The sequence below is a fragment of the Pseudoliparis swirei genome, chromosome 12 (assembly GCF_029220125.1).
Source record: "Pseudoliparis swirei isolate HS2019 ecotype Mariana Trench chromosome 12, NWPU_hadal_v1, whole genome shotgun sequence".
Lineage (NCBI taxonomy): Eukaryota > Metazoa > Chordata > Actinopteri > Perciformes > Liparidae > Pseudoliparis > Pseudoliparis swirei.
The window spans coordinates 5,783,498-5,800,794 of NC_079399.1; the positions used below are offsets into that span (position 1 = coordinate 5,783,498).

The window sequence follows — 17,297 nt, forward strand, 5'->3', positions numbered from 1 at the left end:
TTAGTTGAAGAATCAATTAAGAAAACTACACAGGTGTAAATTAGTTAGTACGCCAAGTTTATTGCATTAATCATCGTATGCAAATATTCATTCGATTTTAGAGGCATTAAAATGATTCACCAAAACAGAGATTCCCACTTCAACTATTCAATTAATTTGTATCCCCTTACATAAATGAATTACAATCCATTAAATTGCTAAAAATCTCCACTTATTGCTAGATTTGAGTCGACTGTATCTCTAATAAGTAAGCGTCTACACGTCTTCTTCTTCTACTGCTTCCCCATGAGCAAGCAAGCGTCCCAGAAAGAGCTCTGCACATGTACACATGCCATTACTGTACAACCTCACCTTATCGGGGTGTGTGTGTATGTGTGTTCATATAAATCACTATGTTAAAAAAGAAAAATTGAAAAGCAGGCCAGATGCATTTGCAGAAAGAGAGAAGAGACGATTGTCTGAGAGAATGAAGGGAAATAAGACGTCAACCTCCACCGGCGGGAAGGCTTTTCCTTTTTTTCCCCGGGCCGCACTGCGAGTTCTGAATATCACGTGCATTAATGTGAACGAACTGAACTTGTGCATCTTTAGTTTTTTCGTATGTGAGCCTAGCAGCAGTGTTCCTGCCCCGTGTTCTACTCTGTGTGAGGGACAGGACGGCTCGAGGGAGGCAGCAGTAGTCGGCCTCCTCGGGGGGGGGGGGGGGGGAAGCAAAAGTTAAATTCTTAAATTCTCATCGCTTATTGGAAAGGCTTTAACTGCGGGGGACCGGGCGGAGGAGGCAGAGGAGGTTGCAGTGTCTTACTTTCTTTTTTTATTTTCTCTCTGTTCTTTCCTTTCTTTCACCCAGCTCTCCCTCGGCCCCGCCGCATCCCGCGGAGCTTCTGGGCGACGTTCTCCAGCTCCGACTCGATGGTCGCCAGGCGCTCGATCTCTGGCTCCTGCAGAGAGGTTGAGAGGAGATGGAAATATAATGAGTGCAATTAATCATATACACACACACACACACACATATAAATATACAGAGTGCAAACAATCATACATTCATATACACACACACAAATATATATAAATATACTGAGTGCAAACAATCATATACACACACACATATTGATATATATAAATATTCTGAGAGTGCAAACAATCATATGCACACACACACACATATAAATATACAGAGTGCAAACAATCATACATTCATATACACACACACAAATATATATAAATATACTGAGAGTGCAAACAATCATATACACACACACATATTGATATATATATATATAAATATTCTGAGAGTGCAAACAATCATATGCACACACACATTAATATACACATACATATTTAAATACACATATATAGACACACACACAAATATATATATATGTATATACACACACATTAATATATACACATATATTTATATATAAATATACTGAGTGCAAACAATCACATACACACACATTAATATTGATATACACATATAAATATTTAAACACACATATATACACACACATGTATATATACACATTTGTATGTATATTATTCTATTTAATGTTCTGTACTATCTGGACTTCTCTGAAATCAAAGAATTGATTGATTGATTGATCTCAACACGTGTTATGGAGGTAAAGAGATGGACAGCACACCTCTGCCTTTGGGCTGCCGCTTCCCTCCTCTTCCTCCGACCACCTCTTCCTCTCCTTCGGTCGCCCCCTGGCGATCATCCGCAGCTCCTTCTCCTCTGGACTCCTTCCCATGAATCTTTTCTTTTTCTCCTCCTCCTCCTCCTCCTCCTCTTCCGAGTGCTGCGCCTCCTTTCCGGCCGCTTTCTTCCTCTTCTTCACCGCCGCCGACTTGCCCCTCTTGTTCACCCGCTTACTGCTCTCCTCACTCCCTCTCTTCGCCTCTCCTTCATCCTTCTCATCCGCCTCTTCTTTAGGATATCTCTTGTCTTTCTCTTCCTCCTCTCCCTCCTCATCTTCTTCGACGGACTTCTTCTCTCTTGATTTGGTTCTAGCTGCACGCTTCTTTTCACCAGATCTAGCACCTGGGAATGTGAAAAATTAAAGAATGAGATAGATATATATTTATTTTAATTTTATATTTGTATTACTGAAACACCTACTAAGCCAGAAACTCTCCAACATTAGCAAGATTACACTTCTTGTAATGCAATATTTCTTGCCAGCTGGCAGCTTTACTCCCAGTCCTGCTCGCTGTGCTTTATGGGAACTAGCAGCGCGCCTGAAGCAGTCAGATGACTTGGCAAAGGACCTTTTTACAAAATAGATATTTCATCGGTTGTTTTCCCCCCCTCCTTTTAGCAAAAAGACAATATATTTCTCAAGAAAACTCTTAATTTCAGTCGTTATCTATATCGCTGTAATCATGCACACCAGCTCATTTGTATTCTGGGACGTGGAGACAGTTAATAAGCTCTGCCGGTGTGCTGTGAGTGTGTCGGCTGTGTGTGTGTGTGGAGGGGAGGGGGGGGGGGGGTTTCATCATGTTGATGGAAGCACTTCCATCAATCAGCCGGTGGTCCTGAGGCGGCAGCATTTCATCTTTAAAGCATCGCACACTCGCCGCGGCTTCAGAGTCTGCATGCTCTCAACTTTATTACATTATTTTAATTAAGTTAGAATGTCAGTTATTTATTAAATGTGAAGACGTTTGATTTGACGATGCGCTCACGACACAAAGCTGTCATTCTTAATTATTATGCACGTTTTCCTGGCATGTAATTGGTATAATTTTTCTTTTAGTTCCCCTTTAAAAAAAAAAGAAAAGATTTCTACTAGCCTTTCTTATCCTTGATCATGCGGTCCTCCTTTGAAGTAGCTCTCTCCTCTCCATATTCTTCCTCCTCCCTCTTTTCAGCCTCGCTCCACTCGTCCACAGATGCAGACTCTTGGCTTCCTGGACTCTCGCCACGTTCCCTCTTCTCTTTCACCTCTTCGTCATCTTCTCGGGACTCTCCGGTTCCAGCGCTGTCCTCCTCTCCTCGCTCTCCGTCTCCTTTTCCCTTCCTCCTCTTCTGGGACGGGACGGATCGTTCACCGGGGTCTCCGAAGGCTTCCAGCATGGATCGATCTGAAAAGCCAGGAATTTAATTTACTCGAGGACATTGATTTCTCCATGACGTTAGAACACAAACAGCACAACAGTTTATTGCTGCGCTCGTTTCGTGTTGTGACGGAATTTGTGTGTTTTGGCTAAATGGAGCGGGTCAGAATCTCAGATATTACGTAACAGCAATAAAATTGTTAATAATTTGATGCTTACATGGATCTTCCACACGAAAAACCTCATGGGATATGTCAATACTAATATAATTCTGCTTTTTTAAATTTAAAACTCAACAGAAAGGTGAACAACTGAACCAATTAGCTGATTATTAAATTAATTGAAATTGTTTTTAGTATCTTTTTAATCACAAATGCCAAATATTTGATGGTTCCAGTCTCTCAAATATAAATGTCTGCTACTATTCTTTGTTTTGTCAAAAAAAAAGGTAAAGTAAGACCTCATCTTGGGCTGTAATGGATATTTAATCAATTAACTGAGAAAATAATTGAATAAAAGAATGAATCAACAACTGAAACAGCTGTTCGTTGCACCTGAACTAATAAAAGCAGGTAATGCTATCCGAGTGCCTTCATTAGCATACCAGGTAATATATAATATATGGTATAAGATATTCCTTAATTAGTCCCTCAGCGGGGGAAATTGCAGGATCACAGCAGCGGTGCACAGTAGAGCAGTAATGACAATTAAAAAAAATACAATAACAATTTTAAATTTACAGAGGAAATAAAAAATAAACATGGTCGTAATTAAAGTGTATTGAACAGTCAGTGAACAGATTAAAGTGTCCAAGTGACCGAGCGTTTAAGTGTTTTAGTGGTTTTAGTGGTCTACTAGTTTGTTGTGCAGCCTATTATTGTTGTTATAATGTTATGTAATTGTGTTGCAACTGCTGTCAAACAATAAAACAATATACTTTATTAGAGATTTCCCTCAAAAAATAAAAATGCAGAGAAGTATGAACCGGAGCTCCTGGAGGAACTCACCAGCATCATCGTCTGCAGACACTTGCGTGGTGCGTTCAGGTGCAGCGTCGTCTTTCTGCCGCTGAGCTCTCTCCTCACGACCTGCAGTCAACATGAGTCAGTCGAGCTGCTCTGCCATATGTCCCGCTCGTAAACAAGCGTCAACAAGCGCGCGACCAGACATCAGCTGTGAGTGTGTGTGTGTGTGAGTGTGTGTGTGCGTGTGTGTGCGTGACTCACCTTCAACAGCGATGTCCTGCAGCACCTTCAGGAAGCTGCGATGGCGGAGGACCGACACCAGCCGGTCATCTGCACGCCGACAATTGAGCAAATTAGTGGTTTGAAAAAAAGTCTCAAGAAAAGAAAGAAAAGAACAGAGGATGAGGCACAAACAGGGGATAACAGGTGGTTCCTCCCCCCCCCCCTCTCCCTCCTCCTCTTCACTTTTTTTTTAAAGATTCAGCTAAAATGTCGCCTCAGTGGTTCTTCAGAGTTAATAGCCCTGAAATTTACTGCATTCAAAGCAAGAGCACAATTAATCACGTGGGCCCCGGTGAGTTGCAGCAGCAGCAGCGAGCGCGCCGAGCTTTCTGCTGACCCTCAAACGCACCGCCGATATATATATACAGTGTATATATATATATATACACCACGCAGCCAGCATGAAGGAGACGACTGTACAGTCTGCAGTCTTTCTGTTTCCTTCCTCGACTCCTCGACTCCTCTGCTCTCTCTCTCCATCTCTCCATCTCCTCTCCTCACATCCCTCGAGCGGTGTACAGTTTCTCTCTCGGTACCAAATGCTCGGTGAGTAATGCACCGATTGATTTATTTATTTCTTCTTCTTCTTACAACAAGGAGCACTGAATAAAGATATTAGAATATGAATTAGTTCTACTAGAAAGGAGAAGTTCCTCCAGTGAAGCCCGATTGGTTTCAGTCTAGTTTCCACGGTGATGATGATGAGGAAGTAAAGCATCATTTTTTTGGTTGCAGTGGCATAGTATCGATCAATTAATCATCTTTATAATACAGCCTTAAAACACTATTATGCAAAAACATACCCTCAGATTGAGTGAATAACCAGAACCTGGAACACTATGAGCCAATCAGGAGGGAACTCACTGTATTTTAGCCTCTTATTTAAGACGTCAGGACATTAAAGGGACAGTTCAGATAGTTTTAAAGTGGAGTTATGTCGGTATTCATAGTCAGTGTTTTGCATATGTTAAAACGTTTACACATTTAAGTTACTGAGTAACTTCTCGGTCCTGAGCAGAATCTACAACAATCAGGCTTCTCAATAAGAGAATATATTAAGATATTGCCACTGAACTAAATATATGTATCATATATGTATACTCATTTGATTACATGTTCTAATATTAGGGAGATCAATAAAACATAAGGTGCTCAGAGACAGTTGTTGCATGTATTTTGTGTATTTGTGCTTATTTGTATGAAGGCCCTTTTAAGGGCATTGGTCCATATTGCCCCAATACAAACTATATTTAAAAAAAATAGATATTCTCCCACATGAAGGCATTTACAGTCATACCCAAAATCTCATGAACACAATAAAAATGTATCCTGCAATAAATAAAGAAAACTCAATACTGAATTGTGTCTGTGGTCCTTCGGGGGCGGGGCTCACCCGTCTGAAGCGTGACCAGACAGTCCGGACTCACAGGTATGCGGGGGCGGGGCCTCGACAGCACATCTGCCAGCGCCTCCACGATGCATTTCATCACCTGCACACACACAACGGGCACAGATGTGACAGATGTGACTCACGTTCTCTTATTCCCCTGGATGTTGTCGCACTGTAATGGATACTCTGCACCCAAGAGACGCTCTACTGTCAGGGATATGCTACTATCACAATATGTGAATGAGCTTCTGGTAAAATAATAACATGAAGGAAATGAATATATCTGCTTCTCTTTGGATGCTCGTGACTCGCCCGCTGACTCACGAGATGTGAGACTCTCGGATCAGAGATCAGAAGTCACCTCAACTCCATCGTTTCAATGTCATTGGGACATTCCCACATGCCGAGGATACTGCACTCTCTAAGGGTTCTGGCTTTGATCGCTCTTCTCATCTCCCCTTTAAATGATGCTCTCTCTCTCTCTCTCTCTCTCTCTCTCTCTCCCTCCTCTCCCTCTCATTTTCTTGTGTCCCTCTCCTCTCTCTCTCTCTTCTGCTTCTCTCCTCTCTCTCTTCTCTCTCTATCTTCTGTCTCTCTCTCTCTTTTTTGTCTTTCTCTTCTTTTCTCTGTCTCTCTCTCTTCCCTCTCTCCTCTTCTCTCTCTCCTCTTTCCTCTCTCTCTCCCTCCTCTCTCTCTCTCTCCCTCTCTTCTCTCTCTCTTCTCTCTCTGGGAACTGAATCCAGCGATACCAAATCCTGGAGGAAAAGGTTCTCAAATGATTAATATGCATAATCACATCCTGTCTTCTGAGTGTTGGACTCACACTGACGAAGAAGCTGACATACAGTAGTGGCAGGTTACACTACTGCTAGTATTATACTAATACTACTACTATACTACTACTAATAATAATACTAATAATACAACAGTAGGTGCCAATAAGACAAAAGCTTTACCTTTACGTCATCATTCTCCAGCTGACTGGGAGTCACTGGCAATGACAGAACTGCAAGGAAAGAACAGATGCATCAAGCTATATCAAAAGAATTACATATTATAATTATGATTTAGTTCCTACAATCCCTGAAGGTGCCTTTGTTATTCTGCCCGTCCCCAAAAATCACCTTCTGTTGACAACAGGGGACTAAATGTGCCAAAAGGTGCGCGTGAATTCACTTCACCTTCCGCCTCAATTAAAGACGTGCGCGCGCGCCTGTGTGTGTGTGTGTGTGTGTGTGTGTGTGTGTGTGTGTCGCTGTCCTTGGTGCTGAAGCAGAGCAGTCGCATCTCTACTGCAGGTTTCTCTCCCTCTCTTAACAAACTGTATACCTGCGACGTGACGTCACGTCACTCAACTTCCACCAGCATGTGTTTTTGGTTCTTACCGCAGCTCGACGTCAGGATGGTCAACACGACGAGTCCTCGCGCGACCATGTTTGCAAACGAGGCTGTAACGACAACAAAAAACACACAAAAAACTCTCCAGCAAAAATTAGAAAGATAGCGAAGCTTCTATCAGAAAGTATGACGTCACCACCCTTTTTATAAAAAGAAAATCGTTGGATTTTACGGACGCCTCCTGAACTAAACTTGGTCGCCTTTCGGTACTTCCGGAGAGCCAGATCTCTCTCTCTCTCTCTCTCCCTTCCTCTCTCTCTCTTTCTCTCTTGCTGCAGCCTCGGTCCTCTCCGATCTCTCCACCTGACACCGAGCCGCAGCAGCGCCGGCTTTTATAGGGAGATGTGGAGACGGGAAGTGACGTCATCCAGGATCCAATCGGTACTGTCGCACCTGATCTATACCTCGATGGTTGTCAGGGCGTGCACAGGTGTGGAGCATTCATAGACGAGATATGTTGTATATATATATATTTAAAAAAATTATAACTCTTTTTGGTATCTTGGTTTTGTTCTGCAGAGAGATAAAATATATATAAGTGCAGGGGAAAAACCCTGTAAGTGTCTGATTTTGAATACAGACGCACAGATTTCCTGTCTCCATTATCAGAATCAGAATCAGTTTTATTGGCCAAGTAAGTTTACACAAACAAGGAATTTGACTTGGTAAAGTGACTCTGTGTGCTTACACACAATATACATTACAACACAATACAATACAAAACAATTATGTCGTGTTCCTGCAGGACAAAGCTCACCATCATATTGTATTTGCAGATCAATGTCTCTTTCTTGACTGAATGTGTTGCTATGGTGACGGTTTATTGAAAAATGATTGCCGTCATGGCTCAAATAAGAATAGAGAAGCAAAGCTTGTACACGTCATGAGCTCAATTCACCCTTATTATCAAAGAGCTGTGTAATGTGATATAACATAGACAGACTTTATTAATAGTTATATAGCAATACATATAAATCCATTGTTGGACCATTACATTGTGTAAAACTAAACTGCAAATGCTGTTCTGTAATAAGGGTAACATAACATGGTTAAGTAACACCTGAGTTAATGTAGCATGTGACATGAATTACTGTTGCTGCCCATTAAATGACCAATAAGTGACTTTATGGGACTCAATATGGTGAATGTTAATTCCCAATTATTTCATACATTTATTTATAAAACCCCAGATGTCTCCTGGACACACATTTGCACTAAATGTGGTACCAATTTGCAAAAATAAAAATGCTGCTTTGTTTATGTCGCAGTCACAAGCTATTGTATGCAGTTTGGAGTTTTTATCTATTTATTTTTACTATATTTAAGTGAGAGAATAATGCAGTAAAACCTAAAAGCATCATGCAGAATGAACGGACCTGTTCCAGCATACATTAGTGTGATAATATGTGTATGGATTTAGTAAGGAATCTGATTGGGTCTCATCATTATGATTTAAATTATTTCAGACGGCAACCTGCATGTGTTTGCATCCGAAAATACAATTTTTTCTATTAAAAATAACTGGATCCAGAGACGGTTTCCACCTGATTTGGTGTCAATAAACATAAAATGGAAAAAATAAATGTAACTTATTGATTCTGCGTTCTTCTCAGGTGTCCTAGAGCGTGTGGTGTGAACCCATAACGTGTCACCTGAATGTCCGACAGTGATTTAATTCAAATAAAAATAGAAACACATGACGCAGAAGCGACGTTTCATATAGTTTCATGACATGAAGTCGCATCTCGATCTATTAACTCATTGTAAATGCAGCCTTTAAATTGTTTGCTCTCCTCCCCCTGGCTGAGTGCTGCGTCTCAGATGTTCACCGGCCAGACAAAGAGGTTTCTCAGGTGCGGCTCGGACTGTTTGCCGTTTCAAATTTCCTGCTCTGCCTTCCACGCGGGCCCAAAGACCTCATTGTGCTTCCACAGGGACAATAATTAAAAAAAAGGGCCCTTTGCGTCAGCTCCATGTTTGTCCAGCATTAAACCGGGAGGCGGAGGCGGCTTTGTTTAAACATCAAGAGGTTTTTTGTTGTTGTTGAATGTAATAATAGAAAAAGGAGGTCATTATGAAACCCAACAGCTTCGAGGACTCATTGAGATTCACCCGAGAGGAAAGTGGTGGAAAACGGGGACACAGGAATATTGAATATTCCAGCTCCTCGAGTGTTTCTTACATTCACTAAATAAAACGTTTAAAAAAAATGAATAGAAAATGGTTTAACCTGCATTATGTAAGTCATGTTTACCTCGAAGAGCATCCCATTCTGCTCTGACTCAACCTTCCCGTGCCGAGTGCACACTCAATGCTTTTCATTTCCTTTGAAGAGCTAAATCAAAGTAAACCGAGATGAGATTCGTGGAACTCCCACCTGCCGTCGACTTTCACTCATCACACTGAGTCAACAGCGTCCTGTCCCCCCGAACAAGAGCATCAAGCAAACGATACTGGGAGTGCTGGTTCCGTGTGGCGGGTCACTTTGTCTCCTCTGGTGCTCGGTTGCATAATAATATTTAAATTTGACAAAATCCCTTTAAAAAAAAAAAGTATTAATACGAATGCTGTGATTGATTGCAGCGAGGTTTCTAAATCGGCGTTAAAGAATTTAATTTAATACCTTTTTTTATATATACAACTTAAATTAAAATTAAAGAAAACGTTCAATTAGAAACGGATTCAGGATTATTAAAGAAAAACACTTCACTTTTGGTGAAAGTCTGATTAGTTTAATGTTTTATGTGTGGATATATTCAGTGGGTACGGAAAGTATTCAGACACCTTTAAAATGTTCACTATTTGTTTCATTGCACCATGTGAAATTTCAGTTTTTCTTTTTTAATATATTTGCAAACATTTTTACATTTCTGTTTTTTTTCTGTCAAGTTGGGGTGCCGAGTGAACATTAATGAGAAATAAAATGAACTTTTTTGTTTTTAGAAAATGGCTGCAATGAAACAAAGGGTGATTGAATACTTTCCAGTCATGCCGAAGCCACAAGGAGCAGCAGCAGCGGGACGAGGGCGGCCGGAGAGAGAGCGCCGGGCGGACCGGAAGATGTACGGGTGTTCCTACAGGGGGGGGGGGGAGAACACGTTATAATCAACCTGAGTTAAAGCCTATACATGAGGTCATTGGGGAACATTTTCCAAAAGCTTGACATATAAAATTAAGAAAAAAAACAGTTTTTCATGAATTGCAGACTAGTAATTAATAATTGATTTACTTCCGTTTTATTATTTTTCTTTTGGTTTTATTCTGAATCCTGTTGCCTGGTGAAGCACGTGTTCTAGTGAAGGCCAAAACGGGAGCATTTGAGTTTAAAATGGCCAGAAAAAATCTTTAAGATGTTGTGACAGAAAACAAACAAAACAACAACCAGGAAACAGACAATAAGCAAAGAATGCTTCAAAATTGGTTAATCAGGTAATTAAAATGTTACTTTTGAACAATTGACTCGAAAGTCTCGAACACACTAACAGAGAATGATTTCAAAGTAGTTCCCGCCTACAAAAATAAAATCTAAACTGGAACAGAGTATCTTAAGAAGGTTTCAAACTTCTGCAAAAGGTTGTTTTTATATTCTGCAAGGAAAAATATATTTATTTAAAAATTCACTGTAGAAATGCTACGAAAGCTCTAATTTCTTCTTGTTTAGTTTCGTATGTTTTACCAAAACCTTCTGAAACCTTCGAGGTTAAAGACACGGCCGGCTGCTGTGTTAACACCATCGTCATGGCGACCTTACCCTGGGTGGACAGATGAGACCGATGGGCTCAGAGAAGCTGCTCACCATCTGCTTTCCCCCCTCCGGCTGAAACTGGGAGCAGCAGACAAACGTGAAGAAGAAGTCATGTGTGGAAAAAACATGGAAACATAAACTTTAGACATATGTTTTTAAACTGCAGTATTATATTAAATAAAGCTTCCTATGCTGGTGATCTACAGCTTAATGATGATGTCATGGTGGGGCTCATGTTCACCATGTTGTTCCACAGTCCCTTGGCCAGCTCCTCGTGACCCTTGATGGTGAAGTGGAAGCAGTCGTGAGTGAAGAAGGTCATGTCGATCTTCCCATTCTGCTCCGAGAGAAGAAGGAGGAGGAGGAAGTGGAGAAGAAGGAGGAAGAGGAGAAGAATAAGGGTGAGAAGGAGGAGGAGAAGAAGAAGAAGAAAGAGGAGGAGGAGGAGAAGAAGAAGGAAGAGGAAGGGTGAGGAGGAGGAGGAGAAATAGAAGTAGAAGAAGGAGGAGGAGGAAGTGGGGAAGAAGAAGAAACAGAAGGGGGAGGAGGAAGAAGAGAAGAAGAAAAAGGAGGAAGAAGAGAAGAAGGAGGAGACGTAGAAGGAGAAGGAGAAGAAGACACAAATACACTGGTCTAGATCTCCATCGTCACTGAGTGGCCCCTCGGCCTCGACGCTGATATCTTAAATCTCCTGAGAGACGAGGCCGGTTACCGGGAGGCGCGGCGGGTCGGCGTGTTTCAGAAACGGCTGAAGAACGACGGCGAAGTCGTCCTTGAAGAAACGTCCGCTGTGCAGCAGCGACTCGAGTCTCCTCTGTGGGACGGGAGCAAAATCCATTTACAGCCACCGGGCCACATACTGAGAGAGAGAGGGGCAATCCCATGGAATCCACATGGTCCGTTATGGATAATAACACACTCTATATGGGATAATGACATCACTCTATATGGGATAACAACACACTCTATATGGGATAATAACACACTCTATATGGGATAATAACACACTCTATATGGGATAATAACACACTCTATATGGGATAATAACACACTCTATATGGGATAATAACATCACTCTATATGGGATAATAATACACTCTATATGGGATAATAACACACTCTATATGGGATAATAACACACTCTATATGGGATAATAACACACTCTATATGGGATAATAACACACTCTATATGGGATAATAACATCACTCTATATGGGATAATAACACACTATATGGGATAATAACATCACTCTATGGGATAATAATACACTCTATATGGGATAATAACACACTCTATATGGGATAATAACATCACTCTATATGGGATAATAACACACTCTATATGGGATAATAACACACTCTATATGGGATAATAACACACTCTATATGGGATAATAACACACTCTATATGGGATATTAACACACTCTATATGGGATATTAACACACTCTATATGGGATAATAACACACTCTATATGGGATAATAACACACTCTATATGGGATAATAACACACTCTATATGGGATAATAACATCACTCTATATGGGATAATAACACACTATATGGGATAATAACATCACTCTATGGGATAATAATACACTCTATATGGGATAATAACACACTCTATATGGGATATGGGATATTAACACACTCTATATGGGATAATAACACACTCTATATGGGATATTAACACACTCTATATGGGATATTAACACACTCTATATGGGATATTAACACACTCCATATGGGATAATAACACACTATATGTGCATTGAGGAGGATGTGAACTGCACTTGGAAGTCCAGGTTCACTTCCACCAGCTCCTGGAGCTCAGGAGACGCGGCCGCTGGCTCGATGAGGCACGAGCAGAACGATCTAGATAAGAGTGAAGAGCCACGGGAGGAGAAAGGAGGAGGAGAAGGTCAACCGATCAAGGAAAAACCTAAATAAATAGGAATGTTGTGGGAGGTGGAGAATATAACTGGCAAGATTGATGCGATGAACTAAAAGCATTTAAATAAATTTATTTTTCACTTGCATATTAATAATTTAAAAACTTTATTTGTATTCATTTATTTTTCTATTTTTCTATTTATTTATTTCATTATAATATTATAATTTATTTTAATTTAATTTGAAATACTGGACACAAATATGTATTCTGCTGTACATCACAGGGAAGCAAAACAATACATTAAATAACATTGTTGAATATATATAGATTTATACATTTATTTTATTTGCGTATTAATTATTTTTTTCTTGATTTTTATTCATTTATTTTTCTATTTATTTATTTCATTATAATATTATAATTTATTTTAATTTAACTTGACATTCTGGACACAAAGATGTCTTCTGCTGTACTTTAAAGAGGAGCAACAATAAATGAAATCACATTGTTGAAAACATCTGGCAAGATTAATACGATGAATTTCTAAACACTAAACTCTGCATTGAACGTCAAAGTGAAAGATGAGGGCCTCACCTCTGGAGCAGGCACCCCGGGGTGGGCTTCTGCACCTCCCTCAGAGTCTGCATAGGAGGTATCTGGACGATGTTCACGATCATACGAGGAACCTGAAGCACAGCGAGGAAGAGGAGCAGAGCGCACGGCTGCAGTGAATCACACACGGAAACCTCGGCGACACCACTTGCGCTTCCTTTTCCCTTTCCGATTCACCTCATTCATGAGCATCTCCATGGCGACGGTGATGTAGTGAATGAAGTTATCCGCTGAAAACAGAGCCTGGAGAGAACACGCGCAGACTCTGCGCAGGTTAATGACGCGTTGACTCAACTTATTGAACTTAGCTCGTTTAAAAAAAGAGAGAAAAACACCTTGTCTTTGCAGTAATCGCAGATGTCATTCATGCCCATGAGAATAGTCAGAAGCTTCCAGTCTTCATCAAAGTTCAGACCCTAAATTTTTTTAATTAAAAAGACACAAAAAAAGAGGTCAGTTAAACATATTGTGCATTAAAAACATGTTCAGGGCCTCGTGCTGCAGGTGTTGGAGAAAATCCTTAAAACTTAGTTTGAAATCCTCACAGTAGCAGAAACACAAAGATGCAACTTGTTACGATGGAAACCTCTGGAAAAATAACTGCGTCTTAAACTTCCCACAAATAACTAGCGGGTTCTGAAAAAGGCCTTATTGGCAGCGGGGTGGTCTAATCGGCCTCAGCTGGTGGTTGATTGTTAATCAACCACCAATCAGTGTGTGTGTGTGTCCATGAAGGAGCTTTAAGGACTGAGGAGCGAGAGAGAGGAGAGCACACTACAAATATAGGCTACAAATTCTAATAACGTTGCATTTTTTTAACTTGATGAATGTTAAAAAACTTCCTGCTTCGCCAAATCAACGTCTCTCTGTACGGGACATCTCGGTTTCCGTCCGTCGCACACCTGAATAACCCGATGTGTCATCACTTGTACCTCATAAGCTCTCAGGGTGTCGATCAAATGTCTCGTCTGGCTGGGGAGGTTGCTAGAAAGAAAGCCCAAACAACAACAACAACAAAGGGCTTTAGAAGCATCGTAATAAATCATTAATAACACATTAATGTGTGTGTGAGTACAAGGTGTTGTGTCCGGTCACAGCCAGGTTGAAGCCCGTCTCGCTGATGTGAGCCTGCACCCCGTGGACCGTCCTGCCGGCGGCAGCACCGAGCAGCTCGGGGTTGAACAGCTTGATGATGTCTGACGAGTCGGTTGGAAAAGAAACGAGAGAAGACGGACGCTCTACGTTTTCTTTTCTTCTTAATAAAAGATAATGTGTGCGATTTAAAAAAAAACTTCTTACTGGCCAAAGTAACGACATGCTGAAATGAGCCGTAGCCTCCGATGCTGCAGGAGGAGAGAGGTCGGATTAGTGCATTTAAATGTGTTAATTTAGAATTAATGCACCGCGTACAAAAGGAAAATCCACCCAAAAAAACCTCTTAAATATTAAATATTTTGATGAACTTACACAAAAACACGTTTTTGAAGATCGAACATAAGTTTTGAGCCAATGCATTAAAATGAAAGCATGCAGATGAATATTTATGCAGGACCTCTACATCGAGGGGATTAATCCCGTTACAGGTTTCACTCGCGCTTACCTCCACGACACGTGGCGAAACTCGATGGGAATCTCGAGGACGGTGGTGGCGTTGGCGCCGATGGCCGTCTGAAAAGCAACGACGCGACATCGTAAATGTGATCAGGACCCGGGGGAAATTAATAAATATGAATCGTCTGCTGCATTTATTTGAGTTCTCGTATCTTTGTAAATAAGCTTTATATGTGGATGACAAATATTTTACAATTCACACTTTTGCTTTTTAAAAAGGCCCAAAAACTGAGAACAGCAATAACTAGTAATGTCACCACAACATTGAGTCATCGTGATTTTAATTACCATTACAGCTGAAGAAAACAACAACAACAACACCTACCGTCAGCGAATCCCCCAAAGCAGCGATGACTTTGATATCTGCCGCCTTCACAAATTCAACTACACCAAAAATGAAGGAAAAAGAAACGAAATGGAGAGAATAACGTTATTCTGCGATTTCCACTCCCGGGGTTCAGAGGTCATGACGTGACCTTGACGGACCTGAGGACGGCACAGAGGGCGAAGGACTCATGTCCGGGCATTGGAACGCCGGATGCTTGAAGCTCGCCGGTCGAGTTTTCTCCGGAAACTCCTGAGAGGGAAAAGAAGAGGAAGAGGAAGAGAGGGGCCTCCTCATCACTCTCAGGACTAAACCTTTTAAATCCATAACTTTCAGGTACGGACTGAACGTTCCCAGGAGGCAGTTCATCTCGATGACTTGTCGTCTTTGATGTATTCTCTCGTTCGCTCACTGACCCTCGCTCTGCTCTTTGTCTCTAGTCCCACATGCAGATGCTTATTGTGCACATACTGCTGGTCTGGGGTCAGTTGGCGTCCCGTGGTAACCGGCCCCTTATTTTAAAAAGTAGGTTACCCATTGCTATACTCTCATATCGTTTTGGGTCGTTTTGATTTTGTCTAATTGTGTCTTTTCAATACATTGGCCACACATACATTTATTATTTTGTGTCCGACAGTATTTGTGTGATCAGTGGTGACCCGCGGTACCTTGTGGAGGGCCTCCTGGCTGTAGTGTCGTATCCCCTCCTCGTACTCCCACCACCACTCGTTGCCTGAAACAGAAGGATTATTACCACGTGTCCACCCGACGCGCTTCAATTAGCCCAAAAACATACTTCCTGGCATGCGCCGTCCCATATAAATCACCATTTACAGCAAAATAATTGCCCTTTTTGGTTAAATGTTGCATAAAAGGCCCCTTTGTGACGTTAAAAACAGGCCTCTCAGGTGTGCTTGCTCCAGCACTTACCTTTGACAGAGCAGGACGTGAGCAGACATGTTGCCACGGCGATCCAAAGCCGCTCCATAGTGGTGCGTGCGGGCCGGTCAATGGGTCCCCCCGTGCACAATGTGATGCTCAGCGTTATGGCACGGTCACTTTGTCCCCCCCCCCCCCCTCTAAAGCCGGGGACGGCCTGCAGGTCCACCGACAGCCAATCGATCGTGACCGTCACAAATCCCTCGTGACAACAAAGAGTTCATTCTCCACATTACAAGGTTTGTAATTTAGGAACAAAATAAAGTCGATATCAACCGACAGTCGTCACGTGATACGAGCCGTGTGTGTGTGTGTTGACTGCTGGGGACCAAACGACTAGAAACTAGTTTTGAGATGAGATTTGTGACACTATAGACGTCCGAATAGCTTCATGACAGACATGATTATTTTCATATAAGGATTATCATTCTTTACATTTATCCAGGCGTGAGTCAGAGTTGAGAATAATACAAGTAATGAATTCAGATGTTTAGATAAATAATCCACTTAAAAGTACACTACAGTTCAAAAGTTTGGGGTCACGTAGAAATGTCCTTATTTTTCAGTCAAGCATTGTTTTATTCAATGAAGATAACATTAAATTAATCATAAATACACTCTGTACATTGTTAATGTGGTAAATGACTATTCTCTGGTGTTTAATGAAGTCTCTACAGAGGTGTCTAGAGGCCTATCTCCAGTGTTCTAATGGTACATTGTGTTATCGCCTTAGAAGACTAACGGAGGGGTTGAAACCCCTCAAAAACCCTTTTTATGTGAACACAGCTGAAAACAGTTATGCTGGTGAGAGACGCAATAAAACTGGCCTTCCTTTGAGCCACAAGTTTGAAGAACATTAATATTTACAATAAAAATCATTATTTCTAACCTTGTCAATGTCTCGACTATATTTTATATTCATTTGATAAATAAAAGTGTGAATTTTCATGGAAAACACCAAACAGTCTGGGTGACCCCAAACTTCTGAACGGTCGTGTGTACGTTGATGAAGTTGCATTCAGGCGACTTAGAATGTATCCGAGCAGAAAACAGCCGAGTGCGGCGCGTGA

At 41.3% G+C, this 17,297-nt stretch overlaps 1 protein-coding gene across 4 annotated transcripts; it reads right to left on the bottom strand.

Moving 5' to 3' along the window:
- Window positions 1–36: 36 nt before the first annotated feature.
- Window positions 37–17,255, bottom strand: si:dkey-177p2.18 (phospholipase B1, membrane-associated). Of its 4 annotated transcripts, XM_056427637.1 has the most exons (18): window positions 16,219–17,255; window positions 15,957–16,021; window positions 15,450–15,540; window positions 15,289–15,347; window positions 14,953–15,020; window positions 14,652–14,695; window positions 14,428–14,548; window positions 14,285–14,336; window positions 13,688–13,768; window positions 13,530–13,595; window positions 13,335–13,426; window positions 12,640–12,721; window positions 11,559–11,660; window positions 11,088–11,183; window positions 10,853–10,924; window positions 7,089–7,151; window positions 6,660–6,709; window positions 5,764–5,803 (listed from the first exon to the last, which is right to left on the bottom strand). In XM_056427637.1, exons 1-16 carry the CDS (start codon window positions 16,274–16,276, stop codon window positions 7,110–7,112), a joined length of 1,191 nt encoding a protein of 396 aa, XP_056283612.1. In that variant the 5' UTR covers window positions 16,277–17,255; the 3' UTR covers window positions 5,764–5,803; window positions 6,660–6,709; window positions 7,089–7,109. The 4 variants fall into 4 exon arrangements, with proteins under 4 accessions (XP_056283613.1, XP_056283614.1, XP_056283612.1 ...); XM_056427636.1 differs by lacking the exons at window positions 5,764–5,803; window positions 6,660–6,709; window positions 7,089–7,151 and adding an exon at window positions 7,700–10,175; XM_056427638.1 differs by lacking the exons at window positions 11,088–11,183; window positions 11,559–11,660; window positions 12,640–12,721; ... (9 more) ...; window positions 15,957–16,021; window positions 16,219–17,255 and adding exons at window positions 37–941; window positions 1,647–2,047; window positions 2,803–3,093; window positions 4,074–4,154; window positions 4,293–4,361 and having other exon boundaries at window positions 5,707–5,803; window positions 10,853–10,925.
- Between the last annotated feature and the right edge of the window lie 42 nt (window positions 17,256–17,297).